Genomic DNA, 18,886 nt, shown 5'->3' with positions numbered 1-18,886 from the left:
GGACCAGAAGGGTTTGGGGGAGACCTTGTTTCCCCTAGTGCCCCCTGGGATAACAAGGAATAACGGCCACAAGTTGTTGCAGAGTAGGTTTAGATTAGACATCCGTAGGAACTACTTCACAGTTAGGACAGCTAGGATCTGGAACCAACTTCCAAGGGAAGTGGTGCTGGCTCCTACCCTGGGGGTCTTTAAGAAGCAGCTCGATGCCTACCTGGCTGGGGTCACTTGAGCCCAGTTTCCCTTCTGCCCAGGCAGGGGGTCGAACTTGAAGATCTACAAGGTCCCTTCCCACCCGACTTCTATGATTCTATGATATGGTCTTCCTAAAGTCCAGTAAGCCTATGTCTACTGCTACACTTTCATCTAAGTATTTTGTGACCTGGTCATAGAAGGCCCCGAGGTTGGTCTGACAGGACGTGTGTCTTATGAACCCGTGTTGGTTGTCCCTCAGCATAACCTCCCCTGCTGGCCCCTCGTGGACCTGTGCCAGGATAATTCTCTCAAAAAGCTTACCCAGGATCGAGGTAAGATATTTCATTCATTTACATGACTTTTTGCTATTAGCACATGTCTAAGACCATGAACCCTCTGCTTTCTGTCAATGAGCAGACTCTGAAGGTTTCTTTACCAATCACTATCCACCCTTTTTCATATGTTCACCTTAGTTTCATGTGATCTCTTACATTCCAATATGTTTTCCTGTCCCAGGTTGTGCCATCCCATCATTTTTGGGCACCTGTATCTTACCTCATTTTTGCTATTAGCACATGTCTAAGACCATGAACCCTCTGCTTTCTGTCAATGAGCAGACTCTGAAGGTTTCTTTACCAATCACTATCCACCCTTTTTCATATGTTCACCTTAGTTTCATGTGATCTCTTACATTCCAATATGTTTTCCTGTCCCAGGTTGTGCCATCCCATCATTTTTGGGCACCTGTATCTTACCTCATTCCTTGTTGTAGCTGGTTCACAGCACACAGACTTAATTCTGTGGCCAGCCTGGAGAGGGTTCAGAGGAGGGCCACCCACTTGGTGAGAGGGCAGCAGGACAGGCCCTACGAGGAGAGACTGAAGGACCTGAACCTGTTCAGCCTGAAGCTCATCGGGGGGATCAACAGCAAATAGGCAGAGCCCTTTTCTCCCCAGCACCACTTGGGGTGAGGAGGAACAATGGTCCTAAGCTGATGGAGAATAGGTTTAGGTTGGAGATCAGAAGGCAATATTTTATGGTTAGGGTGGCCAGAATCTGGAACCAACTTCCCAGGGAAGTGTTCCTCGCCCCTACCTTGGGCATATTCAAGAGGAGGTTGGACAATCACCTGTCTGGGGTCTTGTGAACCCAGCGGCAGGGGGTCAGGCTAGATGATCGTTTCAGGTCCCTCCTGACCCTAGCTACTATGAAACTATGAAACTATAATTTCTGCTTTTTTCTAAAAAAATGGTTACCACAATGAAAATGGTTATTTAATATAGACAAATCTTATATAGAAAAATCTTAATATAGACAAATCTATATATATATATGTGTGTGTGTGTATGTGTGTGTATGTGTATATATGTTTCACAACAATTTTATTAATCTATATATATATATTTGTGTGTGTGTGTGTCTGTGTGTGTATGTGTATGTGTATATATGTTTCACAACAATTTTGTTATATGGTTAAACCTACTTGCCTAAGCACCTGCAAGTTTATTTTAATACATAATTTTGCTTTGTGACCATCAGCTGCCTTGCTGGGACACAGATTAAAGCCATATTCCAGTTGCAGATTCAATGCTCCCCACCAGTCCGATCGATGGTCTGGGTAATTTAAGTCACCCATGACAACCAAGTCCTTTGAATGCACGGCCTCTGCCAGGTCTTGAGAGAACTCCAGATCCACCTCCTTCCCTTGGTTTGGGGCCTGTAGTATATGCCTACAGTTAGATTTCTCTCTTTTCCTCCCCACCCCACCCAAGTAGCTTGATCCAGAGGGTTTCAAGCTGCTTATCTTTGGATCCAATGTCAGCCTCCAGAGAGGTGTACTGCTCCTTCATGTAGAGAGCTACCCCTCCACCTTTTTTCCCTACTCTGTCCATTCTTTGCAGGGTGTAGCCCTCTATGGATACACTCCAATCATGTGAGGGGTATGCTCCTGGCATTGGTGCACAGACAGTTTAGGCCCCCAACTGACACCCTCAATTTCCTGAGGTGCTGTGGGAGAACTGTACTGTTTGGTTAGCATTTTCAAAAACAGTTGTGCTAGTATCCTCTCACAAGACGGTTAATGGTAAATGTCAGGTTACTATACCACTATAACCCGCACAAAATGTACAAGTCATTTTGTATTGCAAAGTGTGTTGTTGCATATGGTTTTAAATATGATTGTTTAATATCTATCTATCTATCTATCTATCTATCTATCTATCTATCATTCTCCATGTATCCTGGGGGTGGGGGCCAGCATGCTAGGAGTGAGGGGAACCATTAGGGCTGGGGAAGGTTGGGGGCTGAGAGTCAAGAGTGAGGAGAAATTGCAGGGCCGGGGGGTTGTGAGTCAGGAGTGAGGGGCTTCGCCATGACTGTCACTTGGGAGTAATGGAGGGCCATGTGTTGATATTGTTGTTAATGTTTTCCTGTCAATGTTGATCCCTGTCTTTAAAATGATGACTGTTGAGATGCTTTATCTTGTATTGTGTAATAAGTATTTGGGGGCCAAAGTATTTTACTGGGTTGAGACTGGTCATTGATGTTTATAAATTGGTCCTTGTACAGAAAAACTTGAGAACTATTAGACAAGATGATCTCTTGACATCTCATCCGGCCTTACTTCTCTATGAACTAAGATGAATGCATGCAGTGTAGCAGACTTACCTCTTGAGCTCTGGATAAGTCCTGGGCTTCACATTCTGTAATTCTGATTGGTGAAGCCCATCCACCAATCAGAACCAAGCCAGGGAAAACAGGGCTATGCCTTTTCTAGATGGGAGGGGGCAAGGAGTAGTCTGGACCTGGTTCAAGACTGTGGCCTGCCAGGTGCAGACAACTTTGCGGGTGGAGCCACTGAAGCGTATAAAAGGAAAGCATGCTCAGAACACTGGAGGGAGAGACACAGTGAGGGACAGCGAGGAGTGAGGAGCTCCAGAGATGACCATCTTTGGGACCCCGCTGGGGCCTCGATTGTGCATGGATCAGTACATGGTGACCTGGCCTTGGGAGAAGCTTGAGGCTGCTCGGGCCCCACACGATGTGCATGTTGATGCCTGGGGAGCTGACTCTGGGAGTAGATCGAGGCACAGATGGCACAGAGAGGGAGCACCAGGAGGAAGAAATGCCAGGTCCTCATAATTGGGGATTCCATCCTAAGGGGAATGGGGGGGGTCCCTTCTTTTGACCCAAACCCATGGCACACAAGGTCTGCTACATGCCTGGGGCTCAGATTCAGGATATCACAGAGGATCCTGGCCCACATTTGACCCAAGGACCAGTAGCCCATGGTCCTTATCCTTGTGGGAACAAATGATGTGGCTAGACCGCATCATGAAGGACTTCGAGGCCCTGGGGGCCAAGCTCGAGGAGACAGGGCCACAGGTGGTATTCTCTTCTATTCTCCTGGTAAGTAGATGCGGACAGTGACATGAGGCCTGCACTGGTGAGGTTAACCAGTGGCTATGGAGTTGGTGCTGCCAGGCTGGCCTCAGGTTGCTGGACAACAACCCACACTTTCATGCAGGGGGCATGTTTGGGTGGGATGGGCTACATCTCTCTGCTAAAGGCAAGCATGTCTTTTCTGCCAGGTTAGCTGATCTCATCTGGTGTACCTTAAGCCAGCTTCACTGGGGGATGGGGACACAGGAGGACATCTCCCAGCCAAGACTGGTGATGTGCACAAGGAGTACCCAGGTAAGTGACAAGGGTCTGGATAGCCCTAAGAATTGGGGGGTGGTTCATGCACCAATTCAAGGCCTTAAGTGCCTCTACACTAATGCTCATAGTATGGAAAATAAGCAGGAGGAACTTGCCCTCAGGATAGCTAGTACAAACCCAGACATAGTAGGGCTTACAGAAACATGGTGGGATTCATCCCATGACTGAGCGGTAAACATTAGGGGCTACAGACTATACAGGTGGGATAGAATGAGGAGGAAAGGCAGGGGTGTGGTGATCTCCATCAAAGAACAATACATGTCCTCATCTAAGAGGGGCCAGAGGAGGGGCAGGCTGAAGTGCTCTGGGTCAGAATTCAGTGGGGTCGTGGGGTAAGGGACTTAATGGTGGGTGTCTACTATGGACCACCCAACCAAGGGGAAGACCTGGACCGTGAATTCTTGGGTCAGCTTGCAGAGGCACTAAAGACAAAGGATGTAGTTGTCATGGGTGATCTAAATTACCCCGACATCTGCTGGGAGGAGTAGTCAGCCCCGTCAGACCACTCACAAAGGCTCCTTGCTGAGATACAGGACTGCCACTTAACCCAGGAGGTGCACAGTCCCACCAGGGGAATGCCCTCCTGGACCTGGTCCTGGCCACAGGCAATGACCTGGTGAGGGGACTGCGGGTTCTCTACCACCCTGGTGATAGCGTTCATCGCCTGCTGGAATTCACCATCCAGCGCAGGGTGACAAGGGCCTGCAGCAAGGCAGCAGCCCTTGACTTCAGGAGGGCCAACTTCAATGAGTTGAAGAGATTGGTAGGAGAGGCATTGTGGTCCCAGAGAGAAGGGGAACTAGGTGTCCAAGACGAGTGGTCATTCCTTACGGAGACGATCCTCTGAGCCCAAGGGATGACAGTCCCAACATGATTCAAAGGGGGCAAGAGTGCTCAAAAGCCCCCTTGGCTTGCAAAGGCATTCAGGAACACCTGAAAGCCAAAGAGGAGGTGTACACCCAGTGGAAGGGAGGGGCTATCACCAAAGAGGAATATACCCCCATAGCAAGAGGTTGTAGGGAGGCTGTTAGGAAAGCTAAGGCAGATATGGAACTAGGGCTAGCATCAAGGATCAAGGACAACAACAAGTCCTTTTTTAAATACATAGGGAGTACGAAGAAGCCACTGGGTAACGTGTGGCCCCTGCAGGATACGCTTGGCAATCTGGTGTTTGCACCAGAGGAAAAAGAAGACCTTTTTAACAATTTCTTTGCCTCCATTTTTTTTGTGCAGGGACTGGGACTCCCCAGTGAGATTCAGGACTGACTCAGGAGAGACTTTGCCAGGCCTAGGGTCAGGGAGGACTGAGTTAGGGAATTTCTGGAGGGGCTGGATGTGTTCAGATCAGCAGGTTCAGATGATCTCCACCCCAGGGTGCTGAGGGAATTGGCAGGGGTTATTGCGGGGCCCTTGGTACAGCTTTATGAGCACTTGTGGTGCTCTGGCCAGATGCCAGATGACTGGAAGGCCAATGTGGTCTCCATTTTTTTAAAAAAAGGGAGAAGGGATGACCCAGGCAACTGTAAGCCCGTTAGTCTTACTTTGATCCTGGGGAAGCTCTTGGAAGCTCCTGGGGAAATCTTTGAGAAGATTATCCAGGAGCACATCTGTGAAGGGCCAGCAAGGGGGATGATGCTCAGGGGAAACCAGCATGGGTTCATTAGGGGCAGGTTCTGTCGAACCAACCTGATTGCCTTCGAAGATCAGGTCACAAAATCATCGGACGCAGGTGTTGCGGTGGATGTTGTAGGCTGAGTAACCGGAGCTCTGCAGTGTGGCTCCATAATAAACTAAAGGAGCCCCGGTGCTCAAAGCAGGGCCCAGGAAAGGGTGTGAGGCCGGGGAACCAGGGCCAGTAAGGGCACCAAGCCATTGAGAGGAGCCAGAGGCACCTCCAGAGAAAGGCCCATGTTTCTGAAGTCCCTCAATGTGGTATGGTATCTTGATTGCAGATTGTATGTGGTGTCACATACTAATTTTACTGTAAATATTTAATGTTCCTTATTTAAATCTATTGTATCAATAAATTTGTATATAGTTAAGTGCTCAGTCTCGGCCTGGCTCTGTAGAGAGGAGAGGGAATGGTTCCCAGGTGGCAGGCCCCTCTCTCAGCACCCTGCCTGATCACTATCCCTTCCACTGGCAGACAGGGCACACCCCTGGGTGTACCCAGGCTACACAGGTTCAAACACACACATGCATGGTCATACTTATATTACATTTGCATAACTTTTTAACAGAAAAATGAACAATTTCTTGCTCCATTTTTATTGAAGTAGCTGGGAAAATGCCGCTGAAAGCAAAATAGGAACAATAAAAGTGCACTGTTGGTCAGGCAGCTGCAAAGCAAAGGGCACAGAGACTCAATGTGGTGCCTGACATTATCTGGAGTCCTGTGTCCAGTTTTGGGCACCCTACTACAGAAAGGATGTAAATAACCTGGAGAGAGTCTAGAGGAGGGGAATAACAATGGTTGGGAGGGCTGGGGGACATGAGTTATTAGGAAAGGCTGAGGGAACTGGGTTGATTTATTCTGGGGAATAGTAGAAGGAACAGGGATTTGATAGCAGCCTTGAACTCCCAGCAGGGGGGTTGCAAAGAGGATGGAGCTGGGCTGGTCTCATTGGGGGCAGATGACAGAGCAAGGAGCAATGGGCTCCAGTTCCAGCAAGGGGAGTTTAATTTGGATATTAAGGAAAACTCTCTCACTAGGAGGACAGTAAAATACTGGAACAGGCTCACCAGGGAGGTGGTGGGATCTTCATCCTTGGAGGTTTCTTAGACCTGGCTGGACAAAGCCTTGGTTGGGATGATGTAGCTGGGGTTGGTCCTGCTTGGAGCAGGGGGCTGGACTAGATGAGACCTCCTGAGGGCCCTTCCAACCCTCATTTTCTATGATTCAATGATTACTGATCCAGGGAGAACCTGACCTCCAGCTGGTAAAGTCTGAAGTACAAGCAAGGCTTAAGTGACTGGAGAACTATGTCCATTATTTTTAGCTCTCCCTGAGTAAAATTCACCCCCAGAGGTTGATACATTCTTCTCACAGGCACAGGCCCAAGCAGGCTTCCATCCATTTTATGTCTTATCTTGGTTTAAGTAGAGCCCAAGCCTCAAAAACCCATGAGAATCACTTTTTACAGGAAACTAATCTTCCTCAGCTACTGCACGCTGAAATCAGGATGTGGCGTCTGTGGGACACAGGTATAGAAAGCTCTTCCTGGGGCACTGAGCTGCAGGCAATTGCCAACCAAAACAATTCCCCAAATCATCATTCCAAATCCTTACTCACAGCTACAAGGCACAAAAGCTGAAACAGCTGAAGCAAGCTACACTATGCTAAAGGTAAAAGCAAGGGAGATGAGGACATTGCAAATGCCCTGACATTGCTACAATAGAGAAAAGTGGTAGTGGATAGTTCATTCTTGCTTGTAGCTGGAGCCGTATAATTTGCTGGTCTGCACAGCAGTTTTCCAGACTGAAATGACTTTCTTCATCTGCAGGTGTGGGCTCAAAGAGCCGATCAGATTTTCAATATACATGTCTTCTTTTTCCTCTTGTTCTAAATATGCTCTGAAGATCTCCACTATCCTATTTTAAGAGAAAACATAGGTTTAATGTCACAGAACAGAGGTTTGGAAAAGAACGTGGTGCACAGAAGACAAGACAGGACTGGCCTCACCTCATCTCAGATGCAGGATTTTAAGAGAAAACATAGGTTTAATGTCACAGAACAGAGGTTTGGAAAAGAACGTGGTGCACAGAAGACGACAGGACTGGCCTCACCTCATCTTAGATGCAGGGAGACCTGGGACCTGCTCTGTGATGTCAAGGATATTTAGGATTTTCCACTTAATGAGTGTCTCATGTAAAGTATGTAAAGGGCCCTGGCAACAGGGAGCAGAACTCAGGACTCTCTGCTTCTAGCTGTGCCCATTTCACCGTCACACCCCTCTTGTTTGCTCCCCTTCTGGATCAATGACTATGCTCTTGGCTAATAGCTTAGTTTCAAAGTGAGGGGAAAGAATACACCTACCTAGTCTAGTTTGTCAAGTGGCAGTCAGGGTACCCTGCTGGGAAGCTGGAAATTTGGGTTTGAGGACTCTTTGGACGACTATGGCCTAGATTCTGGGTCTCCCCTTATTTGGCAGGGGATGCCCTAGACCCCTGGGCTACTAGTGATGCCTGTTGATTATCTCCAGGTACCTTGGGGGCTTTCTCAATTGTGCTCTGGAGTTGCCTACATCCTCTTTTTCGGAGTAAAAGTGCCTAGGTACCTAAACATACATTGCATTTCAGAGGCACTTAAGTCTATCCACTGTGGGACAATAGGTTGTCCGAAGAGCTTAAACCAGGGCAAACAACAGCTGTCCTGAGGCCAGGTGCCTGACACTTGAACTCTCTAATGTCTGACTGTAGTTGTACACAGAACCAAGGGGAATTTGGGCCTGACACAAAGACTGTAAGAACCTCTTATATGTTTTACTGATTGGGGCTTCATTGGTACTAAGGGTTTCCCTAAACTGCCGCTCCTGGAAGGGGATGCTGATATGAATGGTGAGAGATTATTCTGTATAGTCCTAAATGGAGGTGTTCAGGTCACATCCGTGTGACTGTACCAGGGCTACAATGCTGTGCCCCATGCCATGGAACATGGGAACTGCCAGAAGGGGGGTGAGACCAAGAAGGGGCTGGAGAAGATGCTTCAGAGGATGGTGTAAGAAATCTGCAGAAGAATAATCTACCTTCTACAAGAGATCTCATCCTGGTCTCTAATTACTAGAGATGATCTTAAAGTTGAAAGAATTTCTAACTCTTAGGTTTATGGGCTAAGTATGATCTTTATGCCAAAATACTTCCTTTGGGTTTGCCTTTCCAATTGAATGCCTCCTCCCAAAACCTCTACCCCCTATTCTTGAATTGGGACAAATAGAAAATACAGGAAACCCTTGCTGTTCATGGGTTCAGCATTCATGGTTTCAAATATTCGTGAATGCCAAACTCACAGTTTAAATACACTTTATACACTCACCAGAGCTCCTCAGGAGCTCCGCACTTCCTGCTGCCGGGCTTCTGCTGCTGGAGCAGTGCCCTGCCCCCCAGCCACTGAGGGCACTGCGTTCATGAACGCAGTGCCTTATTCGTGCATTTTGCCATTCATGGGGTATACGAGAATGTATCCCCTACGAATGGCGAGGGTCACCTGTAGTTTCTTGGTCTCCTCCATTTAATATCAATTAAATAGTGACTTGCCCAAAACCACCCGTTTTTAGTCATCTTTGTACATTTCTGAAGAGCTGTGCTTAAAATACTCCATCATCTGAACTCACATTTTTGATTTAAAGTGTCTGGGTATTGGGCAGGGAAATTTAGCACATTGAATTTATGACCCCTATTTTTTCTGAGCACTTGTAAAATAATATTTCAGGTAAAAAAAATTCCCACATCCACAACAGTGGACTGTAAATCAACATGCATCAAAGCATGCTGAGAGTGCATGCTGCAAGGATCAGGCAGCAGCCAACCAGGTTATTCACCCAGATCTACATTTTCCTACTGAGAAAAAAAAGGCACATTTGAAAAGAGAAGAAATTCATTCTCACTCCCACTCCGGTTCGTAGTCAGCTAAAGTCACCACAATCATTTCATGCAGGTCAGTGATGAAGAAATCAATGCTGATGGTGGATAAAGCCTTTTTTAGATCCTCTCTCTCTGTAACCTCCAGCTCCTCTTGGTATCTCTTGTCCACCAGGAAAAAGGGATTCTGAAATGAAAAACAGGTCAGGAGTGGACACAGTGACACATGTATTGCAGATGGACCCCCGTGTCAGCTGGTGGAAGAGGTTTTGTCTGATGGAGGATAATCTTCACTTGGTTCAAAACTCAAAACTGGTGTCCCCCTCTAACAGTGGGAGCCAACTTTTTTTGGCAGGAGTGCCACGTATTACACCTGCACCTTTCTAGGTGCCATTCTGATCCCCTCTCCTGCTTGATCTGCTGCTCTGCTGTCTGCTTCCTTCACTGTCCTTCCTGCCCAATTTTTTGTTTTGCTTTTCATCCCTGCTGCTCTGCTACCTGTCCCCTCCCGGATCAGCACTATACCCCACACCTACCCTATAGCATTGCCTCCCACTGTGGCAACCTTTCATCACCATCAATGATGCACCATCAATGAGATGGGAAGTGATCCCTAGCCCAATCTATGGTCCCTGTAGCCATGCTACATTCAGACAGGGGTACAATTTGGCAGCCACTACTGTGAGTGAGAAATCCAATTCAGGATCCCCTTTGCTCACGCTACATAGGGAGGGAGTTAGAAAAGGCACCCTAAACCTAGCTGTCTTATCTGCTTCTGGCTGTATGAGCATATCCAGTGGGAGCTCTCTGTGGCTGAAAATATCATGAGAAGTCATCATAGGAAGACCTCGTAAAAAAAGAGCTGCCATGATTTCCAGGGAACTAGTGAGATACAACATGAATTTGCAGCTCTCAGTGAGGGACAATGACTGGACAAGTATCCACTGAAGGTAGAGGGTGGAAGCTACAACTTCTGGAAGGGAAAATAGGACCAGGACCCATGTATTCATGGGGTCACTTTTGCCATCAAGAATTAGCTTGTTAGTGAACTAACAGAACACCCTGTGGGTATCAATCCATATCTTATGCATATCTTATGACCCACTTTAAGCTGAGCAACAACCAGAGTATGCCACGGTCATCAGAGAATACACCCTGACACCTGATGCCGACAATGATGTCAGAGAACAATTCTAGTCCAACCTTGATCATGCTCTGAGTAATACTCCCAAGGAAGACGAGTTCATTTCCCTCAGTGATGTCAACACCACAGTCAGGAATGACCTGGACCTCTGAAATGGCACCTGTGCAAAGTAAGGTATGGGGAAAGCCAACTCAAATGATTTCCTTCTCTTAAGTAAATGCACAGAGCATTGTCTTGTCATTACACACACCATCTTCAGACAGAGTAACCAAGCCTGGTGTGCCTTGGCAAAGGTTATCTTGAATGGTCAGCCCAGTCACCTCATCTCAGATGTGAAAAACCTGGAAATGCCACTGTGAAGCTGAAGCAGGGATACACCTCCTCTCCCACAGATATTCTGAAAACGCTCAGAGGCTGCCACTGAGAGCGCCCTCAGAGTAGCTTCACCGATTCACTTCTGGGATTGGTGCAAACCTCCCGATATAAGCAATCAGGTGCAAGCAACCAGGTGTAATTGGGCAGGGCTAGACCAGCATCTCCCTTCTGGGGCCACATCGAAGACCCAGCACAGACATGATCCCGAAGAGCGACAAGCCATCTCAGGTTGCACTTTGCATGTGAAAGAGGGTAAAGCAGGAAAAAATAAATGAAGAGGAGCTAACTGGAAAATGCTCCTTGTTGAATGCGAGGGCTATTCCACAGAACAAAGCAAAACATTCAGGTCAGCTGGGCATTTTGACTGGGCTTTGCCAGTACCCCTGCTGGCTCTTAAAGCTGGAGGTTCCTTGGCTAGAGGATCTTGCCTCTTCTCTCAGGGTCAAATCAATCACCATTTTTTGGGATCAGGCTGGAATTTGACCCCATGGTTAGCTGTGCAATGAGAATGGAAAACAGGGGGTTTTGCCTTCCTCTGTATGTGCGGGGTGGGAGATGGATTGCCATCTTCCTTATCTCTCTCAAATGATTTTTAACAACCCTTGTAGCAGCACAACATTGGCCACCATGGTTCCCCTGGATTACCTGTGTCAGGTTATGGTATTATGTCTTGGGTTATATCAGGGACTGTGTAGATGGGCTAAGAGGTAAGAAAATGGATTTGTATGGTATTGTTTTGCTAGCGATGATCCTGCCTTAGGCCTGGGGATGGTCTAGATGACCTCTCAAGGTCCCTTCCAGCCCCACTTCTCTATGATTCTAGGAAAACTGATTAATTGTACTGCTGACTTGCTGCATGGCTTTGACAGGGGTTAGTCCTGCTATCAGGGAAGTGCCCATTGCTGTCCTTGATTTTTCACACACAAACCTCTGTGAAATAATGAACGGACACAGTGTGTAGTGACTGGATCTTTGTTGAGTGCACTTGCTTCCAGACATTTCTTGCATTGTGCTCAAAATCATTTTCTGTCAAAACACACGGAACTTCCTAGAAGCTTACTTATTTCAACGGCAGAGTCAGCCCTCTTACAACTCCTAGTCCAGGTTTCCTGCAGATTTTAACACTTGTGCAACATGGCTGTGATCTGGCTCAGTTGCAAGACACCAAGAAGAACCCACTTTTTCAGTTTTTTTCACTGAAAATCTTGCAGGTTTTGTGTATTCACTCAGATTAACATCACCATTAGATAGTTGATGACTTCCAACTTGCTAACAACCAGATTTCCAATGACAACCAGTGTTGGCAGAAATATTCCAGCTGGCCCTTGTCATTACCCTCCCTCCTCCTCCCTGCTTACATTTTCCTGGAGAAAGCAATTTCCTCTGTTACCTGATTCATCTGCACAAGCAGCACTGATCTCCTCACTGACAGGACTTGCCACAGAGACAGGATGTGCTTCAGCTGTGTTTGCGGCACCACCTGGGGGATGAAAGCACAGGCAGGGACTTAGCTGGACTTGGGGACCTACAGGGATTCCCATTACACAGAGTTGAGCATGCTCTTCAATACCTGCAAATACACCACTCCCTGGTGAATAGAGCCTGGGCAAAGTCTGGCTTGAAGAGCTAAAGTGTAAGGGTCATGCTGGTCTCTTTCTGACTGTTGGCTGACATTGTGGCCAGGCTAATTTTTCATGCTTATTTTGATTAATAATGCTGTGATACTTAGGCTCTCCCTCTCCCCATACCCTCCGCAGTATACTACTATGCGAGTACACTTCCTGGAAAAATAATCCCTGGGTAACATTTTCTAAAAGTGATTAAATGAGTGAGGAGCAAAGATCCACTTTCTAAAGGGACTGGAATGAAATATGGACTTAGGTGGCCTAACAGTAGGGCTGTGCAAGTCTTTGGATCCTGCTTCAGATCCGGAGCTGCTTTGGATGCTTCGGCATCCGAAGCGGCACATCCAGATTGAAGTGGGGTCCCAGCAATGGTATCCAGAGTGGGTCAGGGGCATCCGAAGCACTTCAGATCCACTTTGGATGCTTTGGACCCGCTTCTGCCATTTTGAGGCAATTAGAAGAGGGAGGGAGAGCGGGGGAGGGATGAAGAGTGGGAGGGGGGAGGGAGGGGGAGCTCCAATGGCAGCGTCTGTGGGGTGGGACTAAAGAAAGCATAAAAGCCTGTTTCCAGCCCTTCTGTGTCTTTGCAGCTTGTTCCCTGTCAGCCACTGTGTGAGAGAGGAACTACTGACACTGAGACCTGCCTGCTCCTTTTTCTTATTATGAAGCAGTGGTTAGGATTTAGCTTAGGTTAGTTTAATTTAGCTTAGCCATTCAATTAAATTATTATTAGAATTATAATTCAATTTATTTCTTTTAATTTATATTTGCTCTTTTTTTGGAATCTTTGCAAAAAGAAAGTTAGGTTTTCCCAGCCAGTGTTATCTATCACTGTGAAGGGAGGCACAGATTGCTTGTACGCACGCACCGTGGACGTATACACATACACAGAGACCCAGAATATAGAAAAAAAAATCACAGAGGAAGAAGACAGACAGATATTTACAGCAGAACAAGACACACAGATAATATATTGACAGCACAAGAAGACACACAGATAGTTACAGAAGAACAAGACACAGACCATATATTGAGACACATGAAGACCCACAGATAATATTATTCACAGCAGAAGTCAGACAATATATTTAGACACACAAAGACACACAGATAATATTATTCACAGCAGAAGACAGACAATATATTGAGACACATGAAGACAGATAATATTCACAGCAGAAGACAGACAATATATTGAGACACATGAAGACACAGATAATATTCACAGCAGAAGACAGACAATATATTGAGATATATGAAGACATGCAGATAATATTATTCACAACAGAAGAAGAGAAACAATATATTGATACACACAAAGGTACACAGATAATATTAGTCACAGCAGAAGGCAGACAACATATTGAGACACACGAAGACACACAGATAATATTATTCACAGCAGAACAAGACACAGATATTCACAGGAGAACAAGACAGACAGATACACAAAAGGATTCACAGAGAGAGAGAGATCTTTTGCAGCACAGGAAAGATCAATATGAAGTGTGCTGGAAAGGCAGGTGCCAGGTCTTCTGGCAGGGGAGAGAGAGGGGGTAGAGGGAGAGCTAGAGCTGCCAGCCCCTCCCCTCGTCCCAAACACAGACGCATTCTATTCCTGAGCAGCCATGACATAGGTGCTGCCAGTGGAAGGGAGGTGGTGGGATCAGTGTCTGCACCTGATGTCCCTGCACCTGCACCACCTCCACTCAGTCCAGAAGTGGGCACCAGCAGTGGAATCACTGTCTCCTCCACCCCAATTTCAGCTCTCAGCATGAGCCTCCCACTGCCGGAGGAGGAGCTGAGGCTGGAACCACGGATGCTGAGCATGCTGGCTCAGGCAATTCTGGGGACTGAGGGGGAATCAGAGTTTGTGCTCCACACCCCTCAAGTTTCCCTTAGACCCAGGTCTCCTCCAGAAAGCAGCACCTTGGAGGAGGCTGAGGTAGTGGAGGCAAGTGGCTCAGCTGAGGAAGCTCCTCCTACTGTTTAGCCTCAGCCTGCGGAGAAGGGGGAAGGCAGGATCCTCACCCTCAACCCAGAAGCAGGGGAGTAGTGTAGTGTGGGAGCATTTTGAGGTGGCAGATGATGCCAGGTTTGCCATCTGCCAGCACTGCCAAAGGCACATGAGCTGTGGCAAGGACATGAAAGACTTCTCCACCACAGTCATGCTGCTGCATCTAAGGCACCACCCCCTTCCTCTTCTTCCTGCTGTTCAGCCTGGCACCAGTGTAAGTGTGCTGAAAAGGAAGTCCCCCACTCACTCCAAAGCCCCTTTCCCCACCAAGCGGAGGCAGTCCACCCTGGACCAGTGTGGGAAAGGTGGACAGAAAGAGGGGCATGTTCCCAAGGTGTGCGAGATCACCCAGAGCATTGAGGAGATGCTTTCTCTGTATAGCCAGCCCTTCTCCCTAGTTGAGCAGCCAGGGTTCAGTTGGTTCATAGCACTTCTGGCCCCATTTTACAAAGTGCCCACATGCAGCACCTTTAGCAGGGAGGTGGTGCCTTCCTTGTATGAGGCATGTAGGGAGTCCTTGAGGGAGGAGCTGCACAAGGCAGGGCTGCAGATAGGTTTGCAATGTGATTTGTACATTCATACAAGCACCTAACCTCATCACCAGAACTGAAGGCAACATTATACAGCTCAAAACACAAAACCCGCCCACTATCTCCAGTACCCCCACAAACTGCACACCAGGATCTATCAAAGACAACAAAACCCAGCTACCTGTGGGGCCACGTTCCTCACCAAAAAACCACTCTGCCCCCAGCCTCTCAGGCCTGATCCTGAGAAGGAACAAATTACAATCAATGCAAACCACTTTTCAGAGCTGGGCCTATGAACTGCACTTCAGCACTTCAGCAGCCTCCTGGGTAGTAGGTACAGAAAATCACGGACTCAATATAGTCAGTGGAGTTCTGGCACACTATGACCAACCAGACATCTGACACCCCAGACACCTCTGCACTTTTACTTTTACCTGAGCTGCTATATCCCCTTTCCCCCCCTGCTCCCCACCCTAGCATATCCCTCCCCGCCTGATGCCTCCATTTCCATTGTCTGTCTTTTTCTAAAGGAATTGACAGCAACATGTAAAGATGTTGTATTGTGTTGGACATACGATGTTATTCATGGTGTATGAAGCCTAGCTCCACTATTTTCCCCCTGAAGATCCCTATCTGACCATGGCCATCACCTGTGGGGCATGTGAAACCTGTCCCTCCCCAGCCAGCTCCTCAGTTTGTGACAGTAAATACCTAAATGTCTCATGCTGGTTTTGGACAGAGCCATCCAGGACTGCACACTGGTGAGTACTACGTTCCCTGTTGGGCCTGGCCTTGTAGATAGTTTTAGGGCAGGTGGAGCTACCAGTTCTCCTCCTTCTCACTATAAAGCCCAGGAGAAGAGGCTCTCAGGGGCCACGTCTATATGAGACAGAAGCTCATTACTACTGTGCAGTAGCATTGCATGGCATAAAGTGTCATGCAATGCTACAGCACAGTAGTAATGAGCTACTGCCCAGTTAGCATCACCTAAAAGCCATTTGGTGATGCTGCTATTCAGTAACTCCAGTTAGTGCACAGTCTCTTAGCACTTGGGTATACAAGTCCTAAATGGCTGCACAGTAACAATTGCATAGTCAGAATCTGGTGTAGATGTGGCCAGGGAGACTTGAGCTCACATCCCTTTGCAGACTAATGGTCAGGAGATTCCTACCCACACCCTGAGGAGAGGACCCCAGGCACCAGGCTGTGGGCTGCTGGGGGAGGGATTACATGAAAACACTTATTTTGGAGGTGTTCTCCTTTCTATAAATAATGAAGTGTTTCTGCAGCAGAGAAGAAGGGAGAGAGACCCAACTGCCTACTGGTTAGGGCACCCTGAGGGAGAGGACAAGTATGGGTTCCAGCACCTGCATCAATGAGTATTTGAATATTTTATACAAAGTGTAACAGCTTCAACATGAGGTGCTGAGAAATGCAGCTCCCCAAGAGAACTGGATAAGTACTGGGGTGTGGCTGAGGGGGATGCGAGTTTAAGTCTCCTCACACGGAAAAAGGAATTGAACCTGGGACTTGCACAATGTGGGGAGACTGCTCTAAACATGAGACTCTTGAATAAAAGCAAGAACCATGGGTTTCACATGAGGTTATATTCTTGAGGAGGAGTCACCTGAGGTGCATAGAGAACTCAGACCACAAAAGGATACCTGTCCCAGTCCCAAATATATCCTTGGTACCTCCTACTGGCTAGCTCCTTCAGATACCCATTCAGCTTTTTGGCTTCTGTGGAGCATTCTCTGAGGCTCTCGAGACTTGAAAAGTACTGAAGCACACACAAGTCTTTTAGGGTGCATACACACATGCTAACTTTCTGATGGTTAAACTGACTTAGCTTCTTTAAGTCAACTTAACTGTTGGAGTGTACACACATGTGGAGCAGAGTCGACCTAAATGCGGTGCAAGATAATGCACCTCTGAGGTATATTATCTTGGGTCGTGTTAGTTAAGTTAACTTAGCTTACAAGGTGGCTGCCACCATGTCAAGGAGTTGTACGTGTGTGCTCCGACATTGCTTAATTTAAAATGACTTAGTTAAATCACCATATTTTAAGTTGACTTAGTACTTGTGTACACACCCTTAGTGCCCAGATACTTAAGGCTGTTTAAGCACCTAATTCCCTTGAGCTGGAACATCCTTTCCAAGGATGTAGGCATCAAGTGGGATTTTCTACAGCATCTCTGCAGGTTAGATGATGCACTCTTATTGATTTTAAGTGGGGATTATTCACATAAATACCTTTAAAAATCTGGCTTTAGTTCCCAGCCTGCATCTTTTGTCACCTAAACAACGTGGAAATCCTGGTTCCTGGGCACACTTGAATCCACAGACTAAGTACAAGACAATGGGCACATAAAGCACACACAAGAAATAAAAACTACAGCTATGAACTAATATTGTCAGATGTTCTGCAGAGGTATCCATTTCTTTGTTTTATGTGGCTCAGGGATTCTGTTTGACTCCCTCATGATGTATGTCCATGGGCATGTCTACATGAGATGCTTAATGCTCAATGGCCTAATATTACCGTGCAGTAGAACATGACAGCACAGCTAATACACTGCTGCTCAGTATTATTAGGCTAATATACAGTAGCATTACTAGAAGGCATTTACTGTTGCTACTGTGCAATAACTGTAGTTACTGAGCATTTACTTAGTACTTCATTAAGTAAGTACTAAAGTAAAAGTGCAGTAACTACTGCATGTTAATGAACATGTAGACACGGCCTATGTTTCATAGTTCCCACTGAACTCAATGGAAGAAGTCTCAGCCCTGAAAGGTGATTTGGGCAATTTGTGGGGAAAATAGAAAGGATGAGTTTCAATTGGGAAATATGACCATAACCTCAGTGGGGTTGTGATACTCACACCCATGGAGGGTTTGCAGCAGGAAAGAAAGTAACCCCCATATTTAGGTTAAATCGTTCTATCCTAAAAAGAGAAGGGTCATAGTGAGTGAGGGCAATGGTCCATCTACCCCAGTATCTTGTCTTCAACAGTGGCAGGAGTGAAGGCTATACAGGGAGGGTATTGAACCTGATATATCTAGAATGATCCATCCCCTATTCAAGACACTCCCTGGCATCCACCATTATTGGGCTGGAGATTTCAGAGGAAACATATCCAATGGTTCTGTCCATTAACCATTAATGAAGCTATTATCCATTATTATTTTTTAATAGTATATTTTAGTTTTAGTGGATTATGCAATAGGGTACCCAGAGGCTGTGCTGATGTGGACAGTGTCCACTCTAAAGGTGGCAAATGAGCTATTAAAAATATTCTCATGAGTAGGACTCCCTAGAGAACTGCTGACAGACCAGGGAATGAATTTTACATCACGCATGTTCGAAGGAGTGAGTAAAGCTTTGGTGATCAAACACCTAAAGATGGCAGTGTATCATCCCCAAACAGATGGGCTCATAGTGTGGTTTAACCAGACATTGAAGCAGATGTTAAAGAAGTTCATCATTGAGAGTCCTCAGAATTGAGATAAAATGATACCACCTTTGTTTTTTGCTGTAAGGGAGGCACCCCAGGCCTCAACCCGGTTTTCACCTTTTGAACTATTGTACGGCCGCAACCAAGGGGAATCCTGGATTTGATTAAATAGAGTTGGGAAGAATAGCACAGTAAAGATCGGAACTTGATCTAATATGTAATACAACTCCAGCAATTCCTTGAAGCA

At 46.7% G+C, this 18,886-nt stretch overlaps 1 protein-coding gene across 1 annotated transcript in view; it reads right to left on the bottom strand.

Annotated features, from left to right (window-relative positions):
- Nucleotides 1–7,273: 7,273 nt before the first annotated feature.
- Nucleotides 7,274–18,886, bottom strand: part of LOC106722682 (E3 ubiquitin-protein ligase RNF213-like) — a 128,320-nt gene continuing 116,707 nt past the window's right edge. Inside the window, exons 37-39 of the mRNA XM_014523918.2 lie at nucleotides 12,399–12,488; nucleotides 9,516–9,676; nucleotides 7,274–7,503 (exon numbers count right to left, since the gene is read on the bottom strand). Of these exons, the coding sequence (XP_014379404.2) occupies nucleotides 7,332–7,503; nucleotides 9,516–9,676; nucleotides 12,399–12,488 (423 nt within the window). The 3' untranslated portion in view covers nucleotides 7,274–7,331. The remainder of the gene's footprint in view (nucleotides 7,504–9,515; nucleotides 9,677–12,398; nucleotides 12,489–18,886) is intronic.

Source organism: Alligator sinensis, unplaced genomic scaffold (genome assembly GCF_000455745.1).
Source record: "Alligator sinensis unplaced genomic scaffold, ASM45574v1 scaffold364_1, whole genome shotgun sequence".
NCBI lineage: Eukaryota > Metazoa > Chordata > Crocodylia > Alligatoridae > Alligator > Alligator sinensis.
The sequence above is the reverse complement of the archived record's forward strand: the minus strand, read 5'-3'. Positions and strand labels throughout refer to the sequence as shown.